This window comes from Doryrhamphus excisus, chromosome 10, assembly GCF_030265055.1.
Source record: "Doryrhamphus excisus isolate RoL2022-K1 chromosome 10, RoL_Dexc_1.0, whole genome shotgun sequence".
Taxonomy (NCBI): Eukaryota; Metazoa; Chordata; class Actinopteri; order Syngnathiformes; family Syngnathidae; genus Doryrhamphus; species Doryrhamphus excisus.
This window is the reverse complement of record NC_080475.1, coordinates 21,650,586-21,672,889: the sequence shown is the minus strand read 5'-3', so window position 1 is coordinate 21,672,889 and position 22,304 is coordinate 21,650,586. Positions and strand designations below refer to the sequence as shown.

Sequence of the window (22,304 nt, the reverse complement as noted above, 5' to 3'; positions counted from 1 at the left end):
AAATGTTTCAAAGACTGTACATGATGAAGCAGTATTATGTATTCTGGATCATGTAGAAACTGATGTTCTCTCTTGCTGTGAGGAACAGCTCCAGAGTTTGGATCTAAAACTCCACTTTGAATCATGCCAAACAACATTTCTTTGGGCCACACCGCAGTCTTGATTTCTGAACTCAATCCAACCCACCAGGGTTTGGCTCCATTTGTGAATTATGAACACACCCATAGCCTCAGTGAGCTCTATTCCAAAAACTACATGTTTAATGATGCTGACAGTGTTTATTTGCAAAAAAAATAGGATTCGCCCTATTGTCTGGAAATATAAATTTCAATGAACAGTTGAGATGACAGTATTCCAGATGGCACCTTCAATCTGCTATATTACATTCCCAAAGCCACAAGTTATTTATTATAATTTTTTCATATATACACATATGAGCAGTGTCAAGTTGCAAACATGGCAATAAACATAACAATAATGTGTCAGCCTTGCTGACTGTATTTTTCCCAAAAGCACCGTGTTCAGTACTACAGTTTTCTAACTGACTTTATATCTATCACCAGCCACCACCCGAAACAAGCAGACAAAAAAAACCACCATCAGTAACTGATACACGATCGCGCCCGCTGTCCTGTTATAAACACTGTGTAGTTTATGAAACAAGTTTAAGACTGCAAGGTGCATACTGCAACATTTTGAGGCGGGAGTAATATTTTATGCCAGCCATAAATGCATAAATGCTGCATCCTTGTGTGGCATCAAGTGTACCTAATGTTGTGGCCAGCCTGCAGCCCGTTATGGAACAAATTTACCAAGTAACTTTAGATATAAACCAAAATAGAGACGAGCAAATAATGATGAAATGTACTTGGTTCATACTCTAACTTTAACCCTAACCCTATCTTAAATATTATGAATTGCTTTCATTTGACTCGGAGATAAAGTCAGAGAGGCCAGACAGTGATGGTTCGGACGTGTCCAGAGGAGAGATAGTGAATATATTGGTAAAAGGATGCTTCGTTTAGAGCTGCCAGGTATAGAAGACGTAGAGGAAGACCAGAGAAGAGGTTTATGGATGCCTTGAAGGAGGACGTGAGGGTAGTCGGTGTGAGGGAGACAGATGCAGAAGACAGGGTTGGATGGAGGCGGTTGATTTGCTTTTTATTTATGAACCCTGACAATACTGTGATGTTGCTGATTGGCCCTGCTAAACAGAGTTCCCTGTTTATGGACACCACTCTTGAGTTTTGATGAAAGCATCATTACCCAAAGTGTTTTCAGATCATTCTTCTTCATGGATGCACTTTTATGCAGAACACAATCCTTCTATTTTGGAGGAAGTTTCCACTCTTCCAAGTGCAGTTCTAGTATTTATTTAGAGCCTTATGAAAGGGATTTGGAGTTGAAGCATCCATTTAGTGTGAGAAAATACTGCATCTGCAAGTCCTTGACAATCCCAAAAATGCACCAGGAAAAGGCAAACGACCCAAGTCAGGTCAGTCTTCTCACTTTTCACCTAAACAATAGAAATGAATCAAGTTCAAAATTAAAATGGTGAACTGTGAATGTCAACTATTCATATAGTATACACTGAACTTTGAACTAGTTTGCGAGAACTATGAACTTACCCAACACCGGTTAAAAGTAAGGCCAATTTCAGGAAGGATGTCTTTTTTAAGGTTCTGTTCCAGACATGTTTTAATTGTTTAAAGCCAGATGAATAGTGGTATTCATTAAAATGTATGGAGCTGTGTTCATCAAGTCTTTGACGCCATGTAAAATCAAAGCCAGATGTTTTTAAAGCAGGCCTGGGGAGCCAAATGTAAACAGGAATAGCCTAAAATAGTCGAACAACTGTGTCGAAAGAAAGATAGCTTGTGTGACCAAGATGTGTAAAATCTAAATGACTCATCCAGGACTAAATTCAATCATGTACAATTACTGTGTAATTAATGTGTATCACAATAGAGAAGTACTGAACAGGTTCAGATGACAACATTTCTCAGTCATCAACACTAACTTAGTAAACAGGTCGGATGAATGACGTCCTACACAATATGTCAAAATGAATGATGCATCAACCACAGCAGGAAATTGAAATATGAGGAAGGAACTCGCCCTCATCCAACCACATCTCCAAATGATCATGCCTCCTCTGTCTTGGGACATTGCAGGTGTATCTGCTTTACTATATAAGGTCAATGGCATAAGATGCAAAGAACCAGGATGTGCTGTGATGTCTTCAAATGAAATGCAACTTTCACAATTATATGTTCCCTTTTACCTGCTTTGTAAGAAAACAAGAAGCAGCAGATTGACGAAGAAAGAGAACTCTGGACTATTGTAAAACAATAGAGGTTGACTTTACATGGAAATGCAGCCAAAGCATTAAGGAAGAAAATATGCCAACAATAAAGATGGAAACACTGCTTGAGTTCCTCATACTGTCACACACAAACAAGTGCTAGAGCATAAACACAATAGTCAACACATGTTGTTTATATAAAATAAAGACACTTCTTTTGTGCAACAATACAGTATGTCCTCAATTCTCATTACCGTATGAAGCAAGTTGTTTGTAATGGGTTGTGTCATTCTACAGATGAAGCCAGAGATGTTGCATCAATGACGATGAAGTCTGTAATTCTGAATAGTCTTTCTTCTTGTTGCAAAGAAAGAATTAATATTACTTCTTGGACACCACAAAAAAACACAATATTAAAACTGGTGAAAATAAAACAACAGAAGTGTAGTTTTTCACCCCTTTAAAATGTAACCCATATTATGCTTTTTCCACTTTACTGACCTACACAGTTAGAATGTTGTATTCCAAACGATGCCAAAGTTACAGATCGTGAGGTTTGCGGATTTGGAAGCTTTGCGATGGCTCGAAACGCTCGCTTTGAAAAGGCGTGGTAAAACCATTCCTTTGTGATGTCACAGAGGGGCGGACTTCCTTATATATAAAATTTCTGCCCTCCCCCAAGCGCCGTTCCGCTGTTTACTTGCTAGAAATGCCTCATTTGTTTCCAATTCCAAAAGACGCCACCATCAGACAGGCAGACAGACAAAAGCACAGGTGGTTGGAGTTCCTGATTCCCTACCAGCAAAATAAATGCATTTTCATCTGTCAGGGGCATTTCCCACTGGACTGTTTAGTGAACAGAATCAGAATGAGAAATTGTTTATTGCCAGGTATGATCAAACACATACTAGGAATTTGTTTTGGTGAAGTAGGTGCAGACACGTCTGTTAAAAATGAAAATATAAAATATACAGAATAAAGAGTATAAAAAATAACAGTATAAATATGGGCCACTATGCAGCTGGACTGGCCCACTAACTTGCTGAAGCCCTACGCCTTTCCAATGTTGCTTGGTGGTGTGGGAGAGTCAGAAGGGCCAGCAGTAAGTAACGGTTTATCCGTGTCCTGTCTTGATTTAGTGGAAGTCATGGAGCAAAAGCGCTTGTCTGTGTAGCATTATAGCATAGAGGAAGCGGGGTTGCTAATAGCTCTACCCGGGTTTTTTACACACTGGTAGTCCCGCAAAACACATTATTTATGATGTAGAACATTAAAATGCTTATGCTACTTACCATTGAGAGACGTAACCTCTTCTCTTGAGAAACTTCGGACTGTACAGTCTCTGCTTCTGGACCCGATTCTGGATGTATGTTAAAAGCAGACATTTTAAAAAGATAAATCACCGTATCAACCGTATCACCGTATCAACTCCTATTAAGTTGGCGGCACAAACCTGATGTCTTTGTATGCACTCTGCAGTGGGCGAAATCGCCGCTCTTATAATGTTTATCCATCCATCCAACCATTCTTCCTGGAGCATATCTCAGTTGTCTTCGGGCGAGAGGCGGCGTACACCCTGGACAGGGCACATACAGACAAACAACCATTCACACTTACATTCACACCTATCGACTATTTGGAGTCGGCAATTAACCTGTCTTTGGAATGTGGGAGGAAACCGGATATCTTTTTATTTATTTGCATTACTAACAAGTTACGTTTACATATTGTTCAGACAATGTCAACTGTACACTTCTCTTACACACTTACACACTTACACACTTACTCTTATACACTTCTGTATACAAAAATACATGACATAGGTAGTATGCACAACTTACATGAATGCAGCCAATCATTTTCCACATTTACATATGCACTCACATATTTTATTTAGACCACTCATTTGTTGTTGGGTCAAACTGGGAATATTTTGGAAACCCCCTGAATCCATTAAACGGATACTACTTGTTGTGATGAGAGTGGGAGGGTTGAGGTTGGTAGAGGGCGGGTATGAGGTTAAGTGACTAAGACATCAAGTTGCATAAAAAGGACCACAATGCTTAGCAAAGACACATATTGCAAGAAGACAACAAGAGACACCGCTCAAAACAAAGACGGATTCCACTTTTACAAAACTTTTTCACTGGGTGATTACTTTTTTATCCTGTTTGCTAACAGGCAGGCTCCATAATGAGATCCTGTGCTTTGTTTGTGTGTCTGCTTTGGGGGCTGAGCACACAGGATGGATGGAGTCTTCCCCTGAAGTCAGTCCATGTCACATTTCCAGGAGACATCATCAAAAACTTGACTGATATACAGTTGGCAGAAGTGAGTAGAACAGATGGTGTACTTTTATCTCAATAGTGTCATAGCTGCCCAGAGAAGTAATTACCGGGTGTCAAAAAAGAAAGATTGTGTGCTTGATTACAGTGGGGGTGTGGATTTACTTTCTGTCCAAACTAAATGTTGTAAAGAGATGACTGATTGTCTTCAACCTAAAGTTATTTCTGATGTGCAGAGTTACCTGAAGAAGTTTGGCTACATGGAGATCTTGCAACGCAGCGGTTTCCAGTCTATGGTGTCCACCTCCAAGGCTCTGAAGAAGATGCAGAAACAGATGGGTCTGGAGGAGACGGGTGAGCTGGATTCAGCAACTTTGGAGATAATGAAGCGGCCTCGCTGTGGGGTGCCTGATGTGGCCAACTATAAAACATTCGAGGGAGACCTTAAATGGCAACATAATGATGTCACATACAGGCGAGTAAAGATTACTGTGTGCATAAGCCATATTTGTCAGAGAAACAAAATATTTAACAAGGCTATGCCTATGGCTATGCTATGCTATGGCGCTCTCCTCCACAGGATTGTCAACTACTCTCCAGACTTGGACATCTCTCTGACTGATGATGCTTTTGCCAGAGCTTTGAAGGTGTGGAGTGATGTGACGCCTTTGACGTTTACCCGCCTCTTTGAAGGGACGGCGGATATCATGATATCCTTTGGAAAAGGCGGTATGTGTTTTCAGAATGTCGTCTAGTCTATTTTTCATCACACTGATGTCATTATGACGTTCCATCCATCCATTTTCTATGGCGCTTATACTCAGTAGGGTAGTGGGGCTATGCTGGAGCCTATCCCAGCTGACTTTGGGGCTAACAACCATTCACACTCACATTCATACCTATGGACAATTTAGAGTCACAAATGAAGCTAACGTGCAAGTTTTTAGAATGTGGGCGGACACCGGAGTACCCGGAGAAAACACACGCACGGGGAGAACATGCAAACTCCACACAGAGATGCCCAAGTGGAGAATCGAAGCCAGGTCTTCCCAATCTCCTGACTGTGTGGCCTACATTCTAAGCACTCATCCACCGTGCGGCCATAATGACGTTCCCTTTATATTTGTGTCATCTACACTGCTTGATGGTATTTTTCAGACCATGGAGACCCGTACCCGTTTGATGGAAAGGATGGTCTTTTGGCCCATGCATATCCACCCGGTGAGGGACTCCAAGGGGATGCCCACTTTGATGATGACGAAAACTGGACGCTGGGAAAAGGACCAGGTAGCGTTTGTCTCCCTCTGCTGCTCATCTCTGTGAATTGCAGCAAGGCCTGTTTTAACTTCTCCTGTCACAAACAGTTGTGAAGACTCATTTTGGGAATTCAGAGGGTGCCATTTGCCATTTCCCCTTCACTTTTGAGGGCAAATCATACACAGCATGTACCACCGATGGCCGCTCAGATAACCTTCCATGGTGCGCCACCACTGCTGATTTCAACAGGGACGGAAAATACGGCTTCTGTCCAAGTGAACGTAAGTGTGACAAAATGTTCTCTTCAGGAAATCCTGGGTGAAAGGTCAGCAATACAAAGGGGCGGTATCCCATATCACTGAACCTTAATTCTCTACCTGACAGTGCTATACACTTTTGGTGGAAACGCCAATGCAGCCCCGTGTGTCTTCCCATTTGTGTTCCTGGGGACGGAGTACAACGGTTGTACCACAGAGGGCCGCAATGATGGATATCGCTGGTGTTCCACCACAGACAACTTTGATAAGGACAAGAAATATGGACTCTGTCCCAGTAGAGGTAAGTAAGAGGAAAAATTATGCATGCATTCGATGAGATTCTATTTTCTTACCATGTCTTTGTCTGATCAGACACTGCTGTATCTGGTGGAAATTCTGAAGGAGAGCCGTGCCACTTCCCATTCACTTTCCTGGGTCAGCGGTACGATTCGTGCACCAGTGAGGGTCGCAATGATGGCAAACTGTGGTGTGCTACCACCAGCAGCTATGATGAGGACAACAAATGGGGCTTCTGTCGTGATGACGGTGAGAATTAAAAGACAAATCAAAGTGTTAAGTTATTTGACCTGCTTATTCATTAAGGATCTGATTGTGATGCAGGTTATAGCCTCTTCTTGGTGGCCGCGCATGAGTTTGGACACGCCCTCGGTCTGGATCACTCCAATATTCGAGATGCACTGATGTACCCCATGTACAGCTATATGGAGAACTTCTCCCTGCATAGAGACGATATTGCAGGCATTCAGTATCTATATGGTATGACGCAAAAAAATCCTTCAAAAACCTTTATCACACACAATTCTGCATTAGCACGACGGATGAGTGGATAGCATGCAGGCCACACAGCTAGGAGACCGGAGTTCAATCCCATGTGGAGTTTGCATGTTCTCCCCGTGCATGCGTGGGTTTTCTCCGGGGACTCCGGCTTTCTCCCACATTCCAAAAACATGCATGCTAGGTTAATTGGCGACTACAAATTGTCCATGGGTATGAATGTGAGTGGGGTGGGAATGGTTGTTTGTCTATATGTGCCTGGGATTGGCTGGCGACCAGTCTAGGGTGTAACCCACCTCTCGCCCAAAGATAGCTGGGATAGGCTCCAGCGCCCCCATGATCCCCCCACGTGAGGATAAGCGGTAGAAAATGAATGAATGAATCCTGTATTATCTCCAAAGATCTAAATATAAATACTTTGTTCAGGACGCAGAGAAGGCCCAGACCCGATACCTCCGACTGACACACCTACCACAACACCATTTGAACATGAACCCACTACCACCCTAAAACCTGTGGATCCAACCAATGATGCCTGCAAAGTTAACAAATTTGACACCATCACTGTTATCAGTAACAATCTATACTTCTTTAGTGGCGGGTAAGAGAAAAACTGACTGATTAAAGACTGATAAGACAAGAAACAAGGAAGTCAAATATAGTGATGTTCTGTCATTAGGTATTACTGGAAGAAATCCACCAGCGATAACGGGGAGGTCAAAGGTGCGTTCAGAATTTCTGAGCATTGGCCAGCACTGCCAGCAGTCATTGATGCTGCCTTTGAAGACATTCTCACCAAGAAATTGTACTTCTTCTCTGGTAAGTGAGCTTCATGCATTGTACAAGGCACATGCAAATCCATAGTGACAACTTAACAAGCAGTAGGGTGTCTTTCCAGGGCGCCAATTCTGGGTTTATTCAGGACAGAATGTTCTGGGCCCCCGCAGCATAGAGAAGCTCGGCCTCCCCAACATCCTGGAGAAGGTGGAGGGAGCACTGCAGAGAGGGAAAAGCAAAGTCCTGCTTTTCAGTGGGGAGAAATACTGGAGGTGAGTTCAAATAAATTCATTAGTTGTATCAAACAAATTAGAAGTCAGAGAAGAAGAAGAAGTCAGGGTTACTCAATCTTAATATTGGATTCCATTATTTTTGTCTACAGGTTTGATGTGAAGACCCGGTATGTTGAAAGGGGCTACCCCCGATATACGCACACTGCTTTTGGTGGTGTTCCCAATGACCCCCATGATGTGTTCCAGTTCAAGGGTAAATGCTATTGTCTGTTACAGTTGTATATTAGCAGAGACTTGACAAATTCCCTAAATGTTTGTGGTACACAGCAACTCTATATACTGTAACTGTTGTGTATTTCTGCTTTAGGGTACATCTATTTCTACTGGGACCGTTTCTACTGGCGCATGACGTCCGGCAAGCAGGTGGATCGTGTTGGTTATGTCAAATATGACCTCCTCAAGTGTTCCGATTCTTGAACCCTTGTGAGGACTATTCTGTTGATATGTTGACAAACCTATGTCCTGCCTGTGCAGGAATTAGGGAGCGTGTAAATCAGCATTTATGCCTGATGAGAAATTGTATTGTTGATAGGGCATTGTTGATGTGATGCACACATTGGCCTTTATAGCATGTTAATCATGCTAAAAAACAAACAAACATCTGGATCAAATTCCAAAGTTTCTGAATAATTTATACATTAATTATCTGACTGGTGCAGACTTGTAAACAGCATTTCATTGTTTTGGTATCTGTTGTGTTTTTACAATCTACATGTATACTTTACATGCAATAAACATTCAGTCACAGAGCTCTGTAGATTGTCTTTTCGCTTTATGGTCGCCAGTATTTATCCACAACCGTAAAGAATCACAACATCGTATTACCCACCAACCGCAATGAGAAGGTAATAAATGTGTAAGCAAACGTAGGTAGGTCGTATAAACGGCAGCTTGGAAACTTTAAATAGATATATTTGTTTCTAAAATTAGACCTCAGACTTATGCTGACTTGAAGGATAGCGCCTGTATATATTCCTCCGCACAAACATGCGTGATTCGCCTTCCACTAAAGACAATAGTCCATTCGGTTATTCCATGTATCACGACAAAATACTGGTCACAAATTATTCAAACGGTTATATGAAAAACAATCAGAAAATAACCAAATTTAAAAGCATACGTTAGTGTCGACGATTCTCCCCAGTTCAAACAAACACAATAAATAAGACCCGGTCAGGCGAACAGGAAGTGAGGAGATTCTCATGGCGCCCGACGAGAATGAAGCTACAAATGTCTCCGACCAATGCCAGCGCTATTTAGCTTATCGACGCTAACGCATACGGTTCTCCGAGGAAATACAAGGTAAGAGAAAAATAATGGACACTCGCAATGTGGTTGAGATATTTTATTTTCTTCAGGGACATCGTTAGGGCGGTCCGGCGCAACCGGAGGCCCTCGAGGTCCCCAGTAGAGCTTTGAGAATGCCTGATGTAAAAGAGGCCCGCCTGTTGCAAAATGGCGACGCTTCACAGGCAGGATCAAGGGCAGCTAGGCCCCAAGATACTACATGCTAACATACACGTTGATTTGAAACGCGTGGCTACATAATTGTTACTTGGTTTAGTTCTGTTATTGATATCAACTATGAAAGCTCCCAACCTGACGTATATGATTACAAATTAATATTGTAGCTTGTTTATTTAACACAGCCGACAACAATGGCTGTCACTGTCCACAAATGTTGCTAAATAAAAGCAGAGGCGAGCCATGTTGACAACTTCAAGTGTCTTTAACGTCCCGTCGCTGTTAGCGCTTTAGTGGTACCTTGCCTGTCCTGTGTCGACCGACATTAAAGCTGCACACAGATGTGTCTAGTAGGCTATCGTTGGGTTACTGCTGATGTACGTTGAACTCACAACATCACTGACATAAAATGAGCGATATAATTTAAACAAGACCAGAAGCTTATTCCACCGCCTACCGAATAATCGATGAATGTGGAGAGTGTAGTCGTAGTATATATATTTATTATTTTTAATGGAAACAATATTACAGCACCCTCGTTTCTTCGGTTAGTTTCCTTTACATTTCAATGCCTGGTACAACTAAAGGTACATTTGTTTGGACAAATATAATGGCAATGAAAAATGTGGTAGATTTCCAGGGCTGATATCATTCTGATATCATGACTATCTTCAAAAAGGCGTACATTGTAATACAACTAATGTAGTGACTCATTAGATTGTGCAAGTATATGTGTTGTTTTGTATACACGATACATGTTTTATCCAAACATTGTTGAAATAAAACATTTGTTTCCCCTAATGCTCAATATAAGAACAAGATGATTAACATGAAATCTCCCAGAATGCTGGTAGTCGTTTAACACAATGCTGTAATTCAAAGGCATGCTTGAAGATGCTATGACTTCAGTTATGCAGAGCTTATGATTTATTTTGTTTCCTTTCCTTTTTGCTGTGGCCAGTCATGGATCCAGAGGAGAATGAGGTGGAAAGCAGCAGTGATGCAGGCACCTCAGGGATGGAGGAGCCGTCTGAAAGCGGCATGGGCATGGAGTCATCTGAGGTTATGTCTGCAGACAGCAGTGATGCTGCCTCTACTCATGCACAAGCACCAGAGTCAGACTGCCACGTGGGACAGAGCTCAGAGGGACTGGTGGTACGATAAGTCTAATGATATCAACAAATGTTAAAGGGAACTCATGCTGTCTCATTACTATTGTCATTATTTTTCCTGCATCTCAAGGTCTTCGTCCCAGAGACCAGCTCTAGTACAGATGTCAGAGTGTCATCAGTTAACCTCCCAGACTCGTCGTCGGTGGCCCAGTCCACCAGTGTGTCCAGTGTGTCCACAGTGACTCAATCAGTTCTAGTGTCAGAGTCAGCCCAAGTGGTTGTCCACTCCAGTGCTGTGTCGGAAGGTGCCATGATGGTTTCTGACTCGACTGCCTCTACCTCATCAGACCTGGGCTCTGCCATAGACAAGATCATTGAGTCCACCATAGGGCCTGACATCATGAATGGTATTGCTCCATCCTATTATGTCACAGAAAGAGCAGCCTTGCTTTTGATTGCTAAGAAACAAAACTGCTTGTCTGCTACTTTTCCAAAAGGTTGCATTGCAGTGACAAGTGCAGAAGATAGGGATGCAGAACCGACCCAATATTTCATACTACAAGGCCCAGATGATGGTACGTTTTAATGCTAATTCATTCATTGTATCCAACCATATACATGTCATTCCTTCACTAAATATATTTTTGATAACAGAACAAAGCATTCATTTTGATTTGGAATATTTACATATATTTAACACTACAGGTTGACATGGGCGAAATAAAAATTGTTATTGTCACATGTTCAATTGGGACCAATCTTGTAACCCTGTATCATTGTATTTCAAATTGCTTTTGAAAATCCAGAAGATGTCCAGTGGATTATGTTGTGGTGGTCTACAACAGCATCACTTGTATCACTGCTTGTTCTGAGTGCCCGTTTTACATACATATAAATAAAGGTTTCATTTCCAGCAGCATTTTTTCACTGATGAACAATTAATTTATGTGTTTAAATGTGTACAATCAGTCAACATGTCTGTCTATGCTTTAGGTGCTCCTGTGGGAGCCCATATGTCATCCTCAGCTCTGTCTAATCGCATTGCCGTAGAAGCACCTGCTGAGGGTCCCACATCCACCTGTCTGGACCAGGGACACCTGCAGTGTAACTTGGAGCCAGACCAACCAGACGATCAGCCTGGACACTCTGGTTACCCAGAAGACAGCAGCAATCAGCCTGATCAGCCCCAACACTCTCACCCCTCTCAGTATATGGACTGCAGTGCAGATGGTCCAGACCAAACTGGGGAGTCAACATCATCTTACGTGGAGTGTTCAGGCGAAGAACCTGACCAGACGCGCTCCCAGTCAGGCTTCCCTGACTACAGTGGAGAGAACAGTGACCATGACCTGCCCGGATATGTGGAATGCAGCAGGGCTGATTCGAACCCCACCAGCCGGGAGCATTATGTTGTGGAATGCAGTGATGGGTATCTGTGCACTGTGGATGATGGAGTGCAGCCACATCATTCACGTTCCTACATCGACAGCAGTGCAGATCACAGGATCAAGACAAGCCGGCAGTATGCTGTTGAATATGGCGGCGAGTGTGTTGCAGCTGCAGATTCTGAGCAGCCTGGGTGTTCTCAGTATCAGGCAAGGAATGGGGATGATGATGATGATGAGCAGAACCAGGATCCCGATCAACCGCAGCACTCAGAACAGCAGCCCCAGCGTTCCTGTTACACGGAGAATAGCAATGGCCCTGATGAATCGCTTTATACTGATGACAGCTCCTCATCAGACCACCATGTAGTCGACACAGCAGATTCAAGGGGGGTCCCCGAGGCACTGGAGTGCAGTGAGAGCCAGCCAGGGCCATACATTAGCAGCAGTGGCACCTACAACTCCAACCCGGAACCAGAGGTGGTCCCACATTGCCCAGCCAGCCGAGATGAGGCTCGGAGCTCCCAGCAGCCTCAGGACGACGCTAAAGTGGGCCAGGAAATTGATGCATCAGTCGTGGCAGAAGGCTCTGCAGACAGGCCACCCAACCTGGCTGAGTTGGAGGAGATGATGGAAGTTGTGATTGTGCAGCAGTACAAGTGCAAGATGTGTCCATATAAGAGTGCCTCTAAGGACACACTCATTAACCACATGAGGGACAAACACTTTAAACCTACAAGTATGTTAGCATGGTCAGCTATGATCAACGGTCATGTCACTTTATTCTGTTTATCTTGTATATTTTTGCTGCTAAGGGGATTTGCAAACAAAGCGCAAACGTGGACGACCTCCCAAAAGTGCTGCGCTGGCCCATGGCCAGGCAGAACAGGAGGAAGCTGGACAAAGGAAGGCCGCACAGGCAGCGATATCCAGGTCTGTTCAGCCAGAGGAGGAGGACGATGATGTTCCTGATGCTGGTGCTCTTGATAATTCTGAAGGTGCGTGAAGAACCCTCACTTGCCTATCTATGATCACTTACACATTTTAATTAGATTGTGAATTGTCCATTACATACAGAACAAAAAGCCATGCATCCACTTTTTATCCACTTGTCCTCATTCGGGTCATGGGTAAGCTGAAGCCTATCCTAGCTGGCTTTGACCAAGAGGCTGGGGTCCACCCTGGACAGGTTACCAGTCCATCACAGGACACATAGTATAGACAAACAACCATTCACACTTACATTCACATCTACAGACAATTTAGTCTCCAATGGACCTAACATAGACAGACAGAATACTTTGTTAATCCCCTTGGGATTCCCGCAGGGAAATTGGCATGCCTTTGGGATGCAAGAGGAAGCTGGAGTACCCGGAGAAATCCCATACAAGCTTGGGGAGAAAATGCAAACTCCACATAGCGCTGTAGAGCCATATTTACCTATGCTCATTAAATCCTCAGGGGATAGTGACTACAACCCAGGTGAAGAAGACTGCGAAGGAAGGTTCCCATCCAGTATTAAAAAAACGACTCCTCCTATTTCCTCCTCCTCTCAAGCTCGTCCTAGACGTAAAATTGGCCGCCCGAGGAAATACAGCCTTCTGGAAGAAGGCTACAACAGCAAAGGTGGTCAGTTTTAAAAGATTGGTACAATAACCAGCCTGCTCAAGAAAGCTCTCACTGTGTATCTCTGTTGGTCTCTTTCATAGAGGCAGAGAGTTTAGTAAAGAAGCCAAGAATGAACGAAGATCCAAGCGCTGCCGATGAGGCAAGCTCATCTGGCTTAGATAATGATGGCCCCGCTCTGGTGACTGATGGGGACAGAGCAGAGGCAGCAGTAAGCCAGTCCGACTCGGAGAACAAAGACCCATCGTCCAACTCACAGCCAGAAGAGTTCTTTGAGCGAAAACGAGGTCGGCCCTCCAAGTGCTTTCTACGCAAGAAGTACAAGAAGCATTTCAGTCGCAAGTAAATGTCAACTTAGTGTGTTCTGTTAAAGCGCTTTTGTTTTTCTGGGGTTTTTACTCCAGTTTTAGTCTACAAATGCCACATCTTTATCTAGTTCAGTAAGTGTAGTAGTAGTAGACGTAGTAAACTGACAAATACTGTCTTATAGCATTCATAAGCATTCACAATTTTGTTTTTTCTTTTACTTTTAGTCAGTACTACAAATCCCTCAAACCGCTCTTGAGACCTCACAGTTGTTATATTTGCGGCTCTCGCTTCCTCACTCAAGACGATCTGCGCTTCCACGTGGAGTCCCATGAGGGCAACGACCCAGAACTTTTTAAATGCCTCCAGTGCAACTATCGCTGCAAGCGCTGGTCCTCTCTCAAGGTCTTTTCTCATAAAAGCTCATTGCACACTCTGCTGAGATTATACGGTATGTACAGCTGTGCATTGTCCCGTGTGTTTGTTCTGCAGGAGCACATGTTCAATCATGAAGGTACGAAGCCTTTCAAGTGTGAGAAGTGCGATTACTCGAGTGTCTACAGAAAAGATGTTGTTCGTCACTCAGCAGTTCACAGCAAAGACAAGTAGGCCCCTAAGTCCACCATACATGAAAACTTGTGCAACTAGGTTTCACAAATTCTAACTGCATTTATCATCTTGCCGTCTATTAGGAAAAAAAACAAAGTAATGGTAAGTTCAGTTTTATTTCATTGCCAGATGACATTTATATTAAAATGGTAACAATGTACCATCATGCTTAAGTACAATGGCTGCAGTCTGCTTTGAACCACTTATTTAGTCAAATGTGTTGCATTCTGTAAAAATTTTGCAGGTGATGACACTATCCGAGTTCCCGTGTCCTGTGTGTCACAAGGTCTACCCCATGCAGAAGAGGCTCACGCAGCACTTGAAGACCCACAGTGCAGAGAAACCACACATGTGTGATAAGGTCTGAGAACAAGGAAACAAATCGCATCTCTTTTTATGATGGTTTTGAGCATGTGAATGTTGTTTGGTGCCTGGTCATTTGGTCATGGTGCCTTTTTTGCTCCAAAATAGAATAGAAATGCTAAGTGTTCTTCTTTTTTGTTTTCAGTGTGGCAAATCCTTCAAGAAGCGGTATACATTCAAAATGCACCTCCTTACCCACATTCAGACTGTGGGAGACAGCAAGTCAGTAATACAAAATTGTTTTTCTCTTTGTTGTTTTAATTTAAGTGCATCTCTTATCACAATCCTCTACTTCTAATAAAGCTCTGTTGATACAGTAGCTGCCAAGCAACAATCTGCATTGATCCTTCAGTTAAATATGCAGAGTAAACCAGTTTGTGAATTTTCAGGTTCAAGTGTGAGTTTTGTGATTACACCTGTGACAACAAGAAGCTGCTGCTGAACCATCAGCTGTCTCACACCATCGACCGACCCTTCAAATGCGACTACTGTAAATACTCCACTTCCAAAGAAGAGTTCTTAGTGTCCCATCTGGCCATTAAACACACAGGTCAGGATGTGGTGTTTTTTAAAAACTGTTATTAATCCACTTTGTAACTGTTTGGACGGTGCTCTAAATGTGTCCTCCATAGGAGAGAAACCTTTCTCCTGCGATATGTGTCACTTCGTCACAAAGCACAGGAAGAATCTGAGATTACACATACAGTGTCGCCATCCGGAAGCTTTTGAAGAGTGGTCCGTCTCTCACCCCACGGAGCCGACCAAGAGACGACGCAAGCCTTTTTTCACCCTCCAGCAAATGGAGGCGCTTAAAAAGCAACATGAGGAAGGAACACAAGCCTTGCCCAATATTGTTAGTCTATGCTGTCATTTACAATTGATGCACATTTTTAGCTTGATAATGGTGGGAACATTGACAATGTTTTTCTTGTTTTTGTCACATGTCAGGTTTCAGTGGATCCCATAACTCTTCACACCATTCAGGGAATGGGAAATGCCTCAGTGGCACAGGACGCACTCGGAAATACCACCATCATCTATGAACAAGGTTAGACGTACTTCCAAAACATATTTTCATTTGGAACTTGCATTTTATTGAATCAGAAATAAATGTTAAATATTTTAAGCGGTATGGAAAATGGATGGGTGGATTGTCTTTTTTTATTCAATAGTAGTACACTCCCTTGAAGACAAACTGAATTTAATTGTCTTCGTCCACTCCCCAGGTGAATCCGGTGATCTCTCCTCCCAAAATGCCCTGAGCCTGCTGTTAAATATGAGCAACGCTCGGGAATTGGTTGGGAACTCCTTACAAGTTGGTGCAACTGCTCATATAGTAAAGTATTTTGGAAAGAGTTCAACAAGAGCTCAACAAACACCGTTGATGATTGTCAACTTAGGTGGCGGTGCTGAAGTCAGATGGCAGTGCAGAGGTGAAAGCTTTGGAGGGAGAGTGGAGTGCAATGCCCACAGTCCCGGGCCAAGCCCAGAAAGTTGTAACCGTCCATGTGTCCGAGAGCGGCGAGACCGTTCTGCAGGAGGCCTATGAGGCAACCACCTCTGGGACAGGAGAGCTGGCTCAGATTGCTATAGAAACCTATGAGGACGAAGGGGAGTTCAATATGGTGGAGCAAGTGGCAGAAGTAGTCCAAAGCTCTGACCGCAGGTGTGGTAGTGCTAACTGTTCATGCACCCTTCATTCATCTCTAAATTTTGTAGTCGCTGGACGAAGGGCATTTTTTCATATGGCCAGCATCAACTGTCAAATTTAACCTCCTGCAGTAAAGAGAAGAACGACCCCTCTCAGCCTGCGGAGGATTCCGAAGCACAGAACCTGAAAAGTGAAAAGTTCTACCTTGCTCCTGGACTGCCTGAAAGAGTTTTGCAACAGGTGGAGGTTTGTTTGTTTCTTTCGTCTTTTTTTTTCCCTTCCGGAGTCGCCACAGCGGATCTAATAACGTTAGATTGCTGAATAGCTGTGTGTAATGTAATGTGCTCTTTAAGGTTTTTTTCATGTACTTTCAGCTGAGCAGTGAAGCTCCCACCTCTCCTCCTGCTATGAGCTCACTTGGTGTCAACACCAAGCGGTTCTGCTGTCGCATATGCATGGAGTCGTTCCAAGGCCGTTCTGACATGGAGAACCACAAGAGGGCGCACTTGGGTCCTAACATCTTCAAGTGCCCTGACTGTGACTTCACCTCAAACTCCTGGCCTGAGGTCAAGGTGAGCTCTACAAATAAACATAAAGCTTTCTAAAATAAAAAGCAAATCTTACATGATGCCCGTTTGTTTGCTTTAGGTTCACATGGAGCTGCATTCCTACCTGCGACCGCACAAGTGTTCCATTTGCAGCTTTGCCTCCAAGAACAAGAAAGACCTGCGCAGACACTTGCTGACCCACACCAAAGAAAAGCCATTTTCTTGCAAGCTTTGTGGCCAAAGGTAGGAACAACGGTTTTAAGCTTAAAGGGATAGTTGGGATTTTTTGACATCAAGGTGTGTGACACCCACAAAAGTGAAGCTCGCCAACAGCCACTCACTCCCCACTCGGTGTCCTGAGCCCAGTTCTGCTGGGATTTGGGTCCTGAGGAAAGTAGTTCCAGCTAGTTGCTGGGGACACTTAAGTAAAGAGCTTGGCTTCTCAAAACAATACGCGTTCAAAAGCATCATACATTTGCATCACAAAAATGTCTACTAGAAAAAAATCTAACCTCTCACAAATCACTAATTATCTATCCCAATTTGCATGATCATATTTCCATTCGTATATTTTAATGTTAATTGGATAATGATCAATTCTGAAGTTGTCTCTTTACCTCTATTACAGTCACTGTATTTAAGCAAAATATATTGTACTCTTCAAGGCAGTAGAGACTGTTGTACTCTTTTTGTGATGCATGTGTACTTTAAATGTACCCTGTGAGTTGAATAGCTGATGCTTTTCTAACCAGCTTCAATCGCAATGGCCACCTGAAGTTTCACATGGAGCGTCTCCACAACCAGGAGCACCCCACTCGTAAGAGCCACACCCTCACATCCCAGCAGACCATCATAGTCAACAGTGATGACGAGGCTCTGACTACATTACAGTGTAAGCGACCTACGTCTTTCTTAATGATAAAAAAATGAAAACAAGCAACACATTTAAAGTAAAGCCAAGGAGTAATCGTGTTTGTCTGTTACAGCCCTGCAGGCCCATCAGACGGTCATCAGTCCAGACCGTCTGCAGGCTCTCAGTCAAGAGCACATAATTGTAGCCCAAGATCAGTATCTATCAAACCAGGTGGGAACTTAACCCTAACCACAAGAATATTTGTTTTGTATGCTTTTCTTTTTTTGTGGGAGCTCGCCGTGAGTACATTTTGACCGCCACAAATAGTTTTGGGACGACCCCATAAACACATTATAATGGAGCTGTCTGTGAATGTAGCTGTCTTGACAGCTCCAGACATAACTCTGCTTCTTGACACACCTCACACACAACTGCTCTGCCAGAGAATAAGAAGACGTAGCCTGAGGCATCAATTTTGCCAACTTTGCACCGATCCCTCCAAAAATAAAAAAAACAATAAAATATTTGATTTGCCAACTTTGTCACTATATTTAGCGTTTTTCCAAAAAGTTAGTATCGACGAATTTAATCAAATCGTTTTTTTTCCCTGGTATTTTTGGAGACTCATATGAAAGCACATATTGCTCCAACAGGTTGAACAATCTAAAATGAATCACTCACATATCACACATCGGCTGCTGGAAGTGCACATAAAAATGGAACAACATGGCTTGAAAAACAACAACTTGACAAAACTCTGCTAGCAGTATAATTTCTTGAATTGAAATTCACATCAAATGAAGTTGGTGTCACAGCCTTACTCGTTTTAAATGATACACCATGTTGGTAGTTGTGATATGTAAGAAACGGCTGATACAAGTTGCGCCTTGTTTTCTTGGGTTCATCTTTAACTTTTTCAAAATACTTCTACACTGGAGGATTTTCAGTAGCCATGATGACCAAATAATCATTCGATGATGATGGTTAATGTAGCGCTTCCTTCGGCTCCTTTGGATTGTGTAACTGCAGCTAGTTTATTTGTACATTTGTTTGTGTATTTGTATAACAAAGACCTTCTGTGTAAAAATGTAGCAGCTGTAGGCTCCCCAGTGTAGTCAGAATTGTATAATCTTGAACACATGACATTTTCATACAATTGGACAGTCAGGTTCAGACTCGTCCAAATCAAATCATCGAATATTTGAAGACACCTATGGGAAACACTGCATTTAGCTACAAAATACATACATTGCTTGACACATTCCGTCTTTGCATTGGGCAGGAGGAGGGCACATACATTCAGCAGATAACCACCATAGATGGACATACAGTCCAGCACCTTATGACAGGAGACAACCAGGTCACTGAGGTTTGACGCTTTTCTGAAATTCTACCACCTGACTAAAACCTTGTTTTCTAAATGACTGACTTAGAACACCTGTGTTCAGGTCCAGTATATCATCTCACAGGATGGAGTGCCGCACTTAATCCCGCAGGAGTATGTTGTAGTAGCAGACAGCAATCACATACAGGTGAGCATGCTGGACTTACTACCGTAGCTGAGTGATGCATGAAGAATGTGAGGTTGATGGTGGATCTACTAAATGTCACTCAGATGTCAGATGGGCACATCGTTCAATATGAGCATGAAGGAGTCTTTCTGCAAGAGCAACACGTGAGACACCTCAAACACAACAAGTATTAGAAAGTGCGGCTGTTGAAACTTGCATTTGTCATTCAGATCACAGTAAGCCATGACAGTCAGATCCAGTACCTGCCTGCTAGTTCGGAGGAGCAAGATATGGAGGCCGCAGCCCACTCTGCCGTCACAGGTCTGCTCTCTTATTGGATGGTTTGCATGATTATGTTCACAGGCCTCTGCTGCACTTGCTATATTTACATTTACGATACAGTCCACTGCTGTTGTTTTGACACTGCAAGTGGACCGTTTATCACACATTCGCTGTCTCTTGACCGCCCAGTGAAAACGATCACCTTTACAGGCCTGAAAGTTAAAAAAAAAAATCCTGAAAAATCCTTTCTTACAGAATCTGCACCTTTTCCAGCTGTATGCCGTTAGATTTATTGCTTCCTGCCAAAACAGTCTGTTATAATTTATTCCACCAATGGCCCGCTTCCGAGCACGACCACTCCGCTGTGACATGTCACACTCGATGTGCTCCTAAGTACCGTACTTCCAGACGACTGCCGAACCCACTTGCCAATTTCCTTGAGGGAATCCTAAAGGGATCAATAAAGTATTCTGTCTGTCTGTTCTAATTTTGTGGGTGTAGGAGTTGATAATGAACGAATAAAGTCTTTGGCAAGCTAATTGAAAAGTGGAGCTGACCCCTGACTTACTGCGTATGAACTCAAAGAGTGGTATTTTTGGATGTCCCATACTATCGGCCACCAATACCAGCACTCTTGCACCAGGCTTGGCATGGTCATTTGTCACTTTAATGTTCTTGATGACTTCCACTCCTTTTGAGAAAGTCATCTCGGCTGGTCCATGTTTATGGATCATGATCCATAAAGTCTGCTGATATACCAAACTTCTCAAAGAGTCCTGCGGTATTCTGTGTCACAAAGTCTTGCAGTTAGCTATCCTGGATAAGCAACGTTGCAACTTTGATGCAACTTTACCATCTCACGTATTGTAGCTGCTGGAACATTGGGATCAAAGGAAGGTGAGGCCAACTAACCTGCTCTGAAAGATGTCAAAGTGGGAGACCTAACTCGGAGACATTTACATGGTTGTCTTTTTATGCCTGCGGGTCTTTTAGCAAGCAGGCCATTAGTCACCAATTGCAAAAATCTGGATGTTTTAACAATAATAAACCATGGCTTGCTCTTACAAAGTCAAAAGATGAGAAATGAGATGCTGCTGCATTGAGCTATCCAAGCCCAACAACAAATATCCCGGGTTATTGTTAGGTTAAGGCTTAGGGTTTTGGGGCCAGAGTAGGGTTGGTGTACCCTATTACAACTTGCAATAAACTGAGAGGACAATTATGTAGAAATTGGGTGTGGATACTGAGGAACTGAAGCTGAACTGGAATGCTGTATGGAACATGTGCAATTGGAGGACATTTTTTGGAATGTTAGGCTGGATGTTTTGATGCTAGAATGGTTTGAATTGGTTGGTGTGTTTGTGGAAATTCCATTCATTTTGGGGAGAATTTTTGGCGGGCAAAATATGGAATATCAGGAGACATAGATGGCCTGAAGCATTTTAATTAACTCAACTTAACTGGAGGTGGACTGGGTTGGCAACTATAGAACTAGTAAATACATTCAGTAAAAACTTTTTTTGTTGTTGTAATATGTAAAGCACATTGTGCTACATTTTGGGTATGAAAAGTGCTCTACAAATACAGTTTGATTGATTGATTCAAGATCAAAGAGAATTTGTTTCTGCAGAAATTTAGAAGTTTTGGAATTGTTTATTATTCTTACTCTTGTAGTGTTGATCGTAAAAATTGGGTGGAATAAAAAATAACCAACATTTTGTATGTTCTTCAGCATTCACACAATTAGAACACCTTTTCAACAAATGAAAGTGTCATACAATCAGTATGTGTCAATCTCTGTTTCAGCAGTAGCAGATGCAGCGATGGCACAGGCCCAGACCGTCTACAGGAAAGCAACACCTGAGCAGCTGGAGAAGCTCCAGCAGCAGGGCATCCACTACGACGTCATTACTTTCACTGACTAATCGAAGGCGGCCCACAATCGGCTACGAAATAATGCCAACATAATGCAAACACAAGCCACTATGAAAAGGAGCATGACCTCAATTTGAGTTATGCATTAACTGTCTCTATACTGCAACTCTGGTTTGCTCGTTTTTTGCACTTGTCTCTTCTTTTCCTCATCCGGCAGTTCATTGAAGTGCAGTTTGAGTCAGCCTCATCTCTGAAATCAGCTTTACGTGCCTCAGCTGTTTTGATTTGCAAGACAATGTTATCTGGGGAAAATGTATTTAGGTTGAATTTGGAATTATACAGAGCATTTATGAATGTTTTCATTTTGTGAGAATAGCAAAATTATGCTTATTGAAAATGAATATGTACATACCATTTTTGCATTTGTCTTCTGGTGAATCTGAAGTGTTTAATAAGCTAATAGCTAACACCAAATAAAACACTTTCTTTAGATTCCTTTGTGTGTTTATCATTGTGTAGGTTTGACACTTTTTTATGATAGATGCTTTATGCCAGTGATTAGCATTTGGCCATACAGTCAGGACATTGGGAAGATTTGGATGGATGGGCTTTATATCGGGGTCACCAACCCGTCCATCGGGAGCCAGTAGTCGATTTTTGGGAGACCAGGAGAATATTAGAAAACATGTATGATAATAATCTGATCTCAGTTTTATGCTGCCGATACAATAATCTATGAGTGAGATCGGC

At 42.7% G+C, this 22,304-nt stretch overlaps 2 protein-coding genes and 1 long non-coding RNA gene across 15 annotated transcripts; 2 read left to right on the top strand and 1 right to left on the bottom strand.

Moving 5' to 3' along the window:
• Positions 1–853: 853 nt before the first annotated feature.
• Positions 854–9,277, bottom strand: LOC131136579 (uncharacterized). Of its 3 annotated transcripts, XR_009131760.1 has the most exons (6): positions 9,090–9,277; positions 6,458–7,895; positions 5,766–5,907; positions 3,759–5,011; positions 3,598–3,665; positions 854–1,516 (listed from the first exon to the last, which is right to left on the bottom strand). It is a non-coding gene; the product is annotated as an uncharacterized LOC131136579 (long non-coding RNA). The 3 variants fall into 3 exon arrangements; XR_009131759.1 differs by having other exon boundaries at positions 3,759–5,907; XR_009131761.1 differs by lacking the exon at positions 5,766–5,907.
• Positions 4,351–8,693, top strand: LOC131136576 (matrix metalloproteinase-9-like). The gene is made up of 13 exons (XM_058083609.1): positions 4,351–4,636; positions 4,827–5,065; positions 5,171–5,319; positions 5,749–5,877; positions 5,955–6,128; positions 6,232–6,405; positions 6,477–6,650; positions 6,726–6,881; positions 7,326–7,500; positions 7,579–7,718; positions 7,798–7,948; positions 8,059–8,162; positions 8,277–8,693. Exons 1-13 carry the CDS (start codon positions 4,499–4,501, stop codon positions 8,384–8,386), a joined length of 2,013 nt encoding a protein of 670 aa, XP_057939592.1. The 5' UTR covers positions 4,351–4,498; the 3' UTR covers positions 8,387–8,693.
• Positions 9,010–22,046, top strand: LOC131136575 (zinc finger protein 335-like). Of its 11 annotated transcripts, none has more exons than XM_058083602.1 (28): positions 9,010–9,271; positions 10,395–10,588; positions 10,676–10,952; positions 11,043–11,120; positions 11,539–12,669; positions 12,746–12,928; positions 13,392–13,559; positions 13,640–13,898; positions 14,090–14,267; positions 14,355–14,467; positions 14,555–14,573; positions 14,716–14,832; positions 14,980–15,056; positions 15,224–15,384; positions 15,467–15,687; positions 15,783–15,882; positions 16,061–16,149; positions 16,235–16,500; positions 16,617–16,725; positions 16,860–17,057; positions 17,134–17,276; positions 17,786–17,925; positions 18,020–18,117; positions 19,169–19,255; positions 19,335–19,418; positions 19,502–19,561; positions 19,628–19,718; positions 21,486–22,046. In XM_058083602.1, the coding sequence occupies exons 2-28, from the start codon at positions 10,397–10,399 to the stop codon at positions 21,602–21,604; spliced, it is 4,758 nt and encodes a 1,585-aa protein (XP_057939585.1). In that variant the 5' UTR covers positions 9,010–9,271; positions 10,395–10,396; the 3' UTR covers positions 21,605–22,046. The 11 variants fall into 11 exon arrangements, with proteins under 11 accessions (XP_057939585.1, XP_057939590.1, XP_057939589.1 ...); XM_058083607.1 differs by having other exon boundaries at positions 9,011–9,271; positions 13,488–13,556; positions 16,617–16,731; XM_058083606.1 differs by having other exon boundaries at positions 9,011–9,271; positions 13,488–13,559; positions 16,617–16,731.
• The last annotated feature ends 258 nt before the right edge of the window (positions 22,047–22,304 follow it).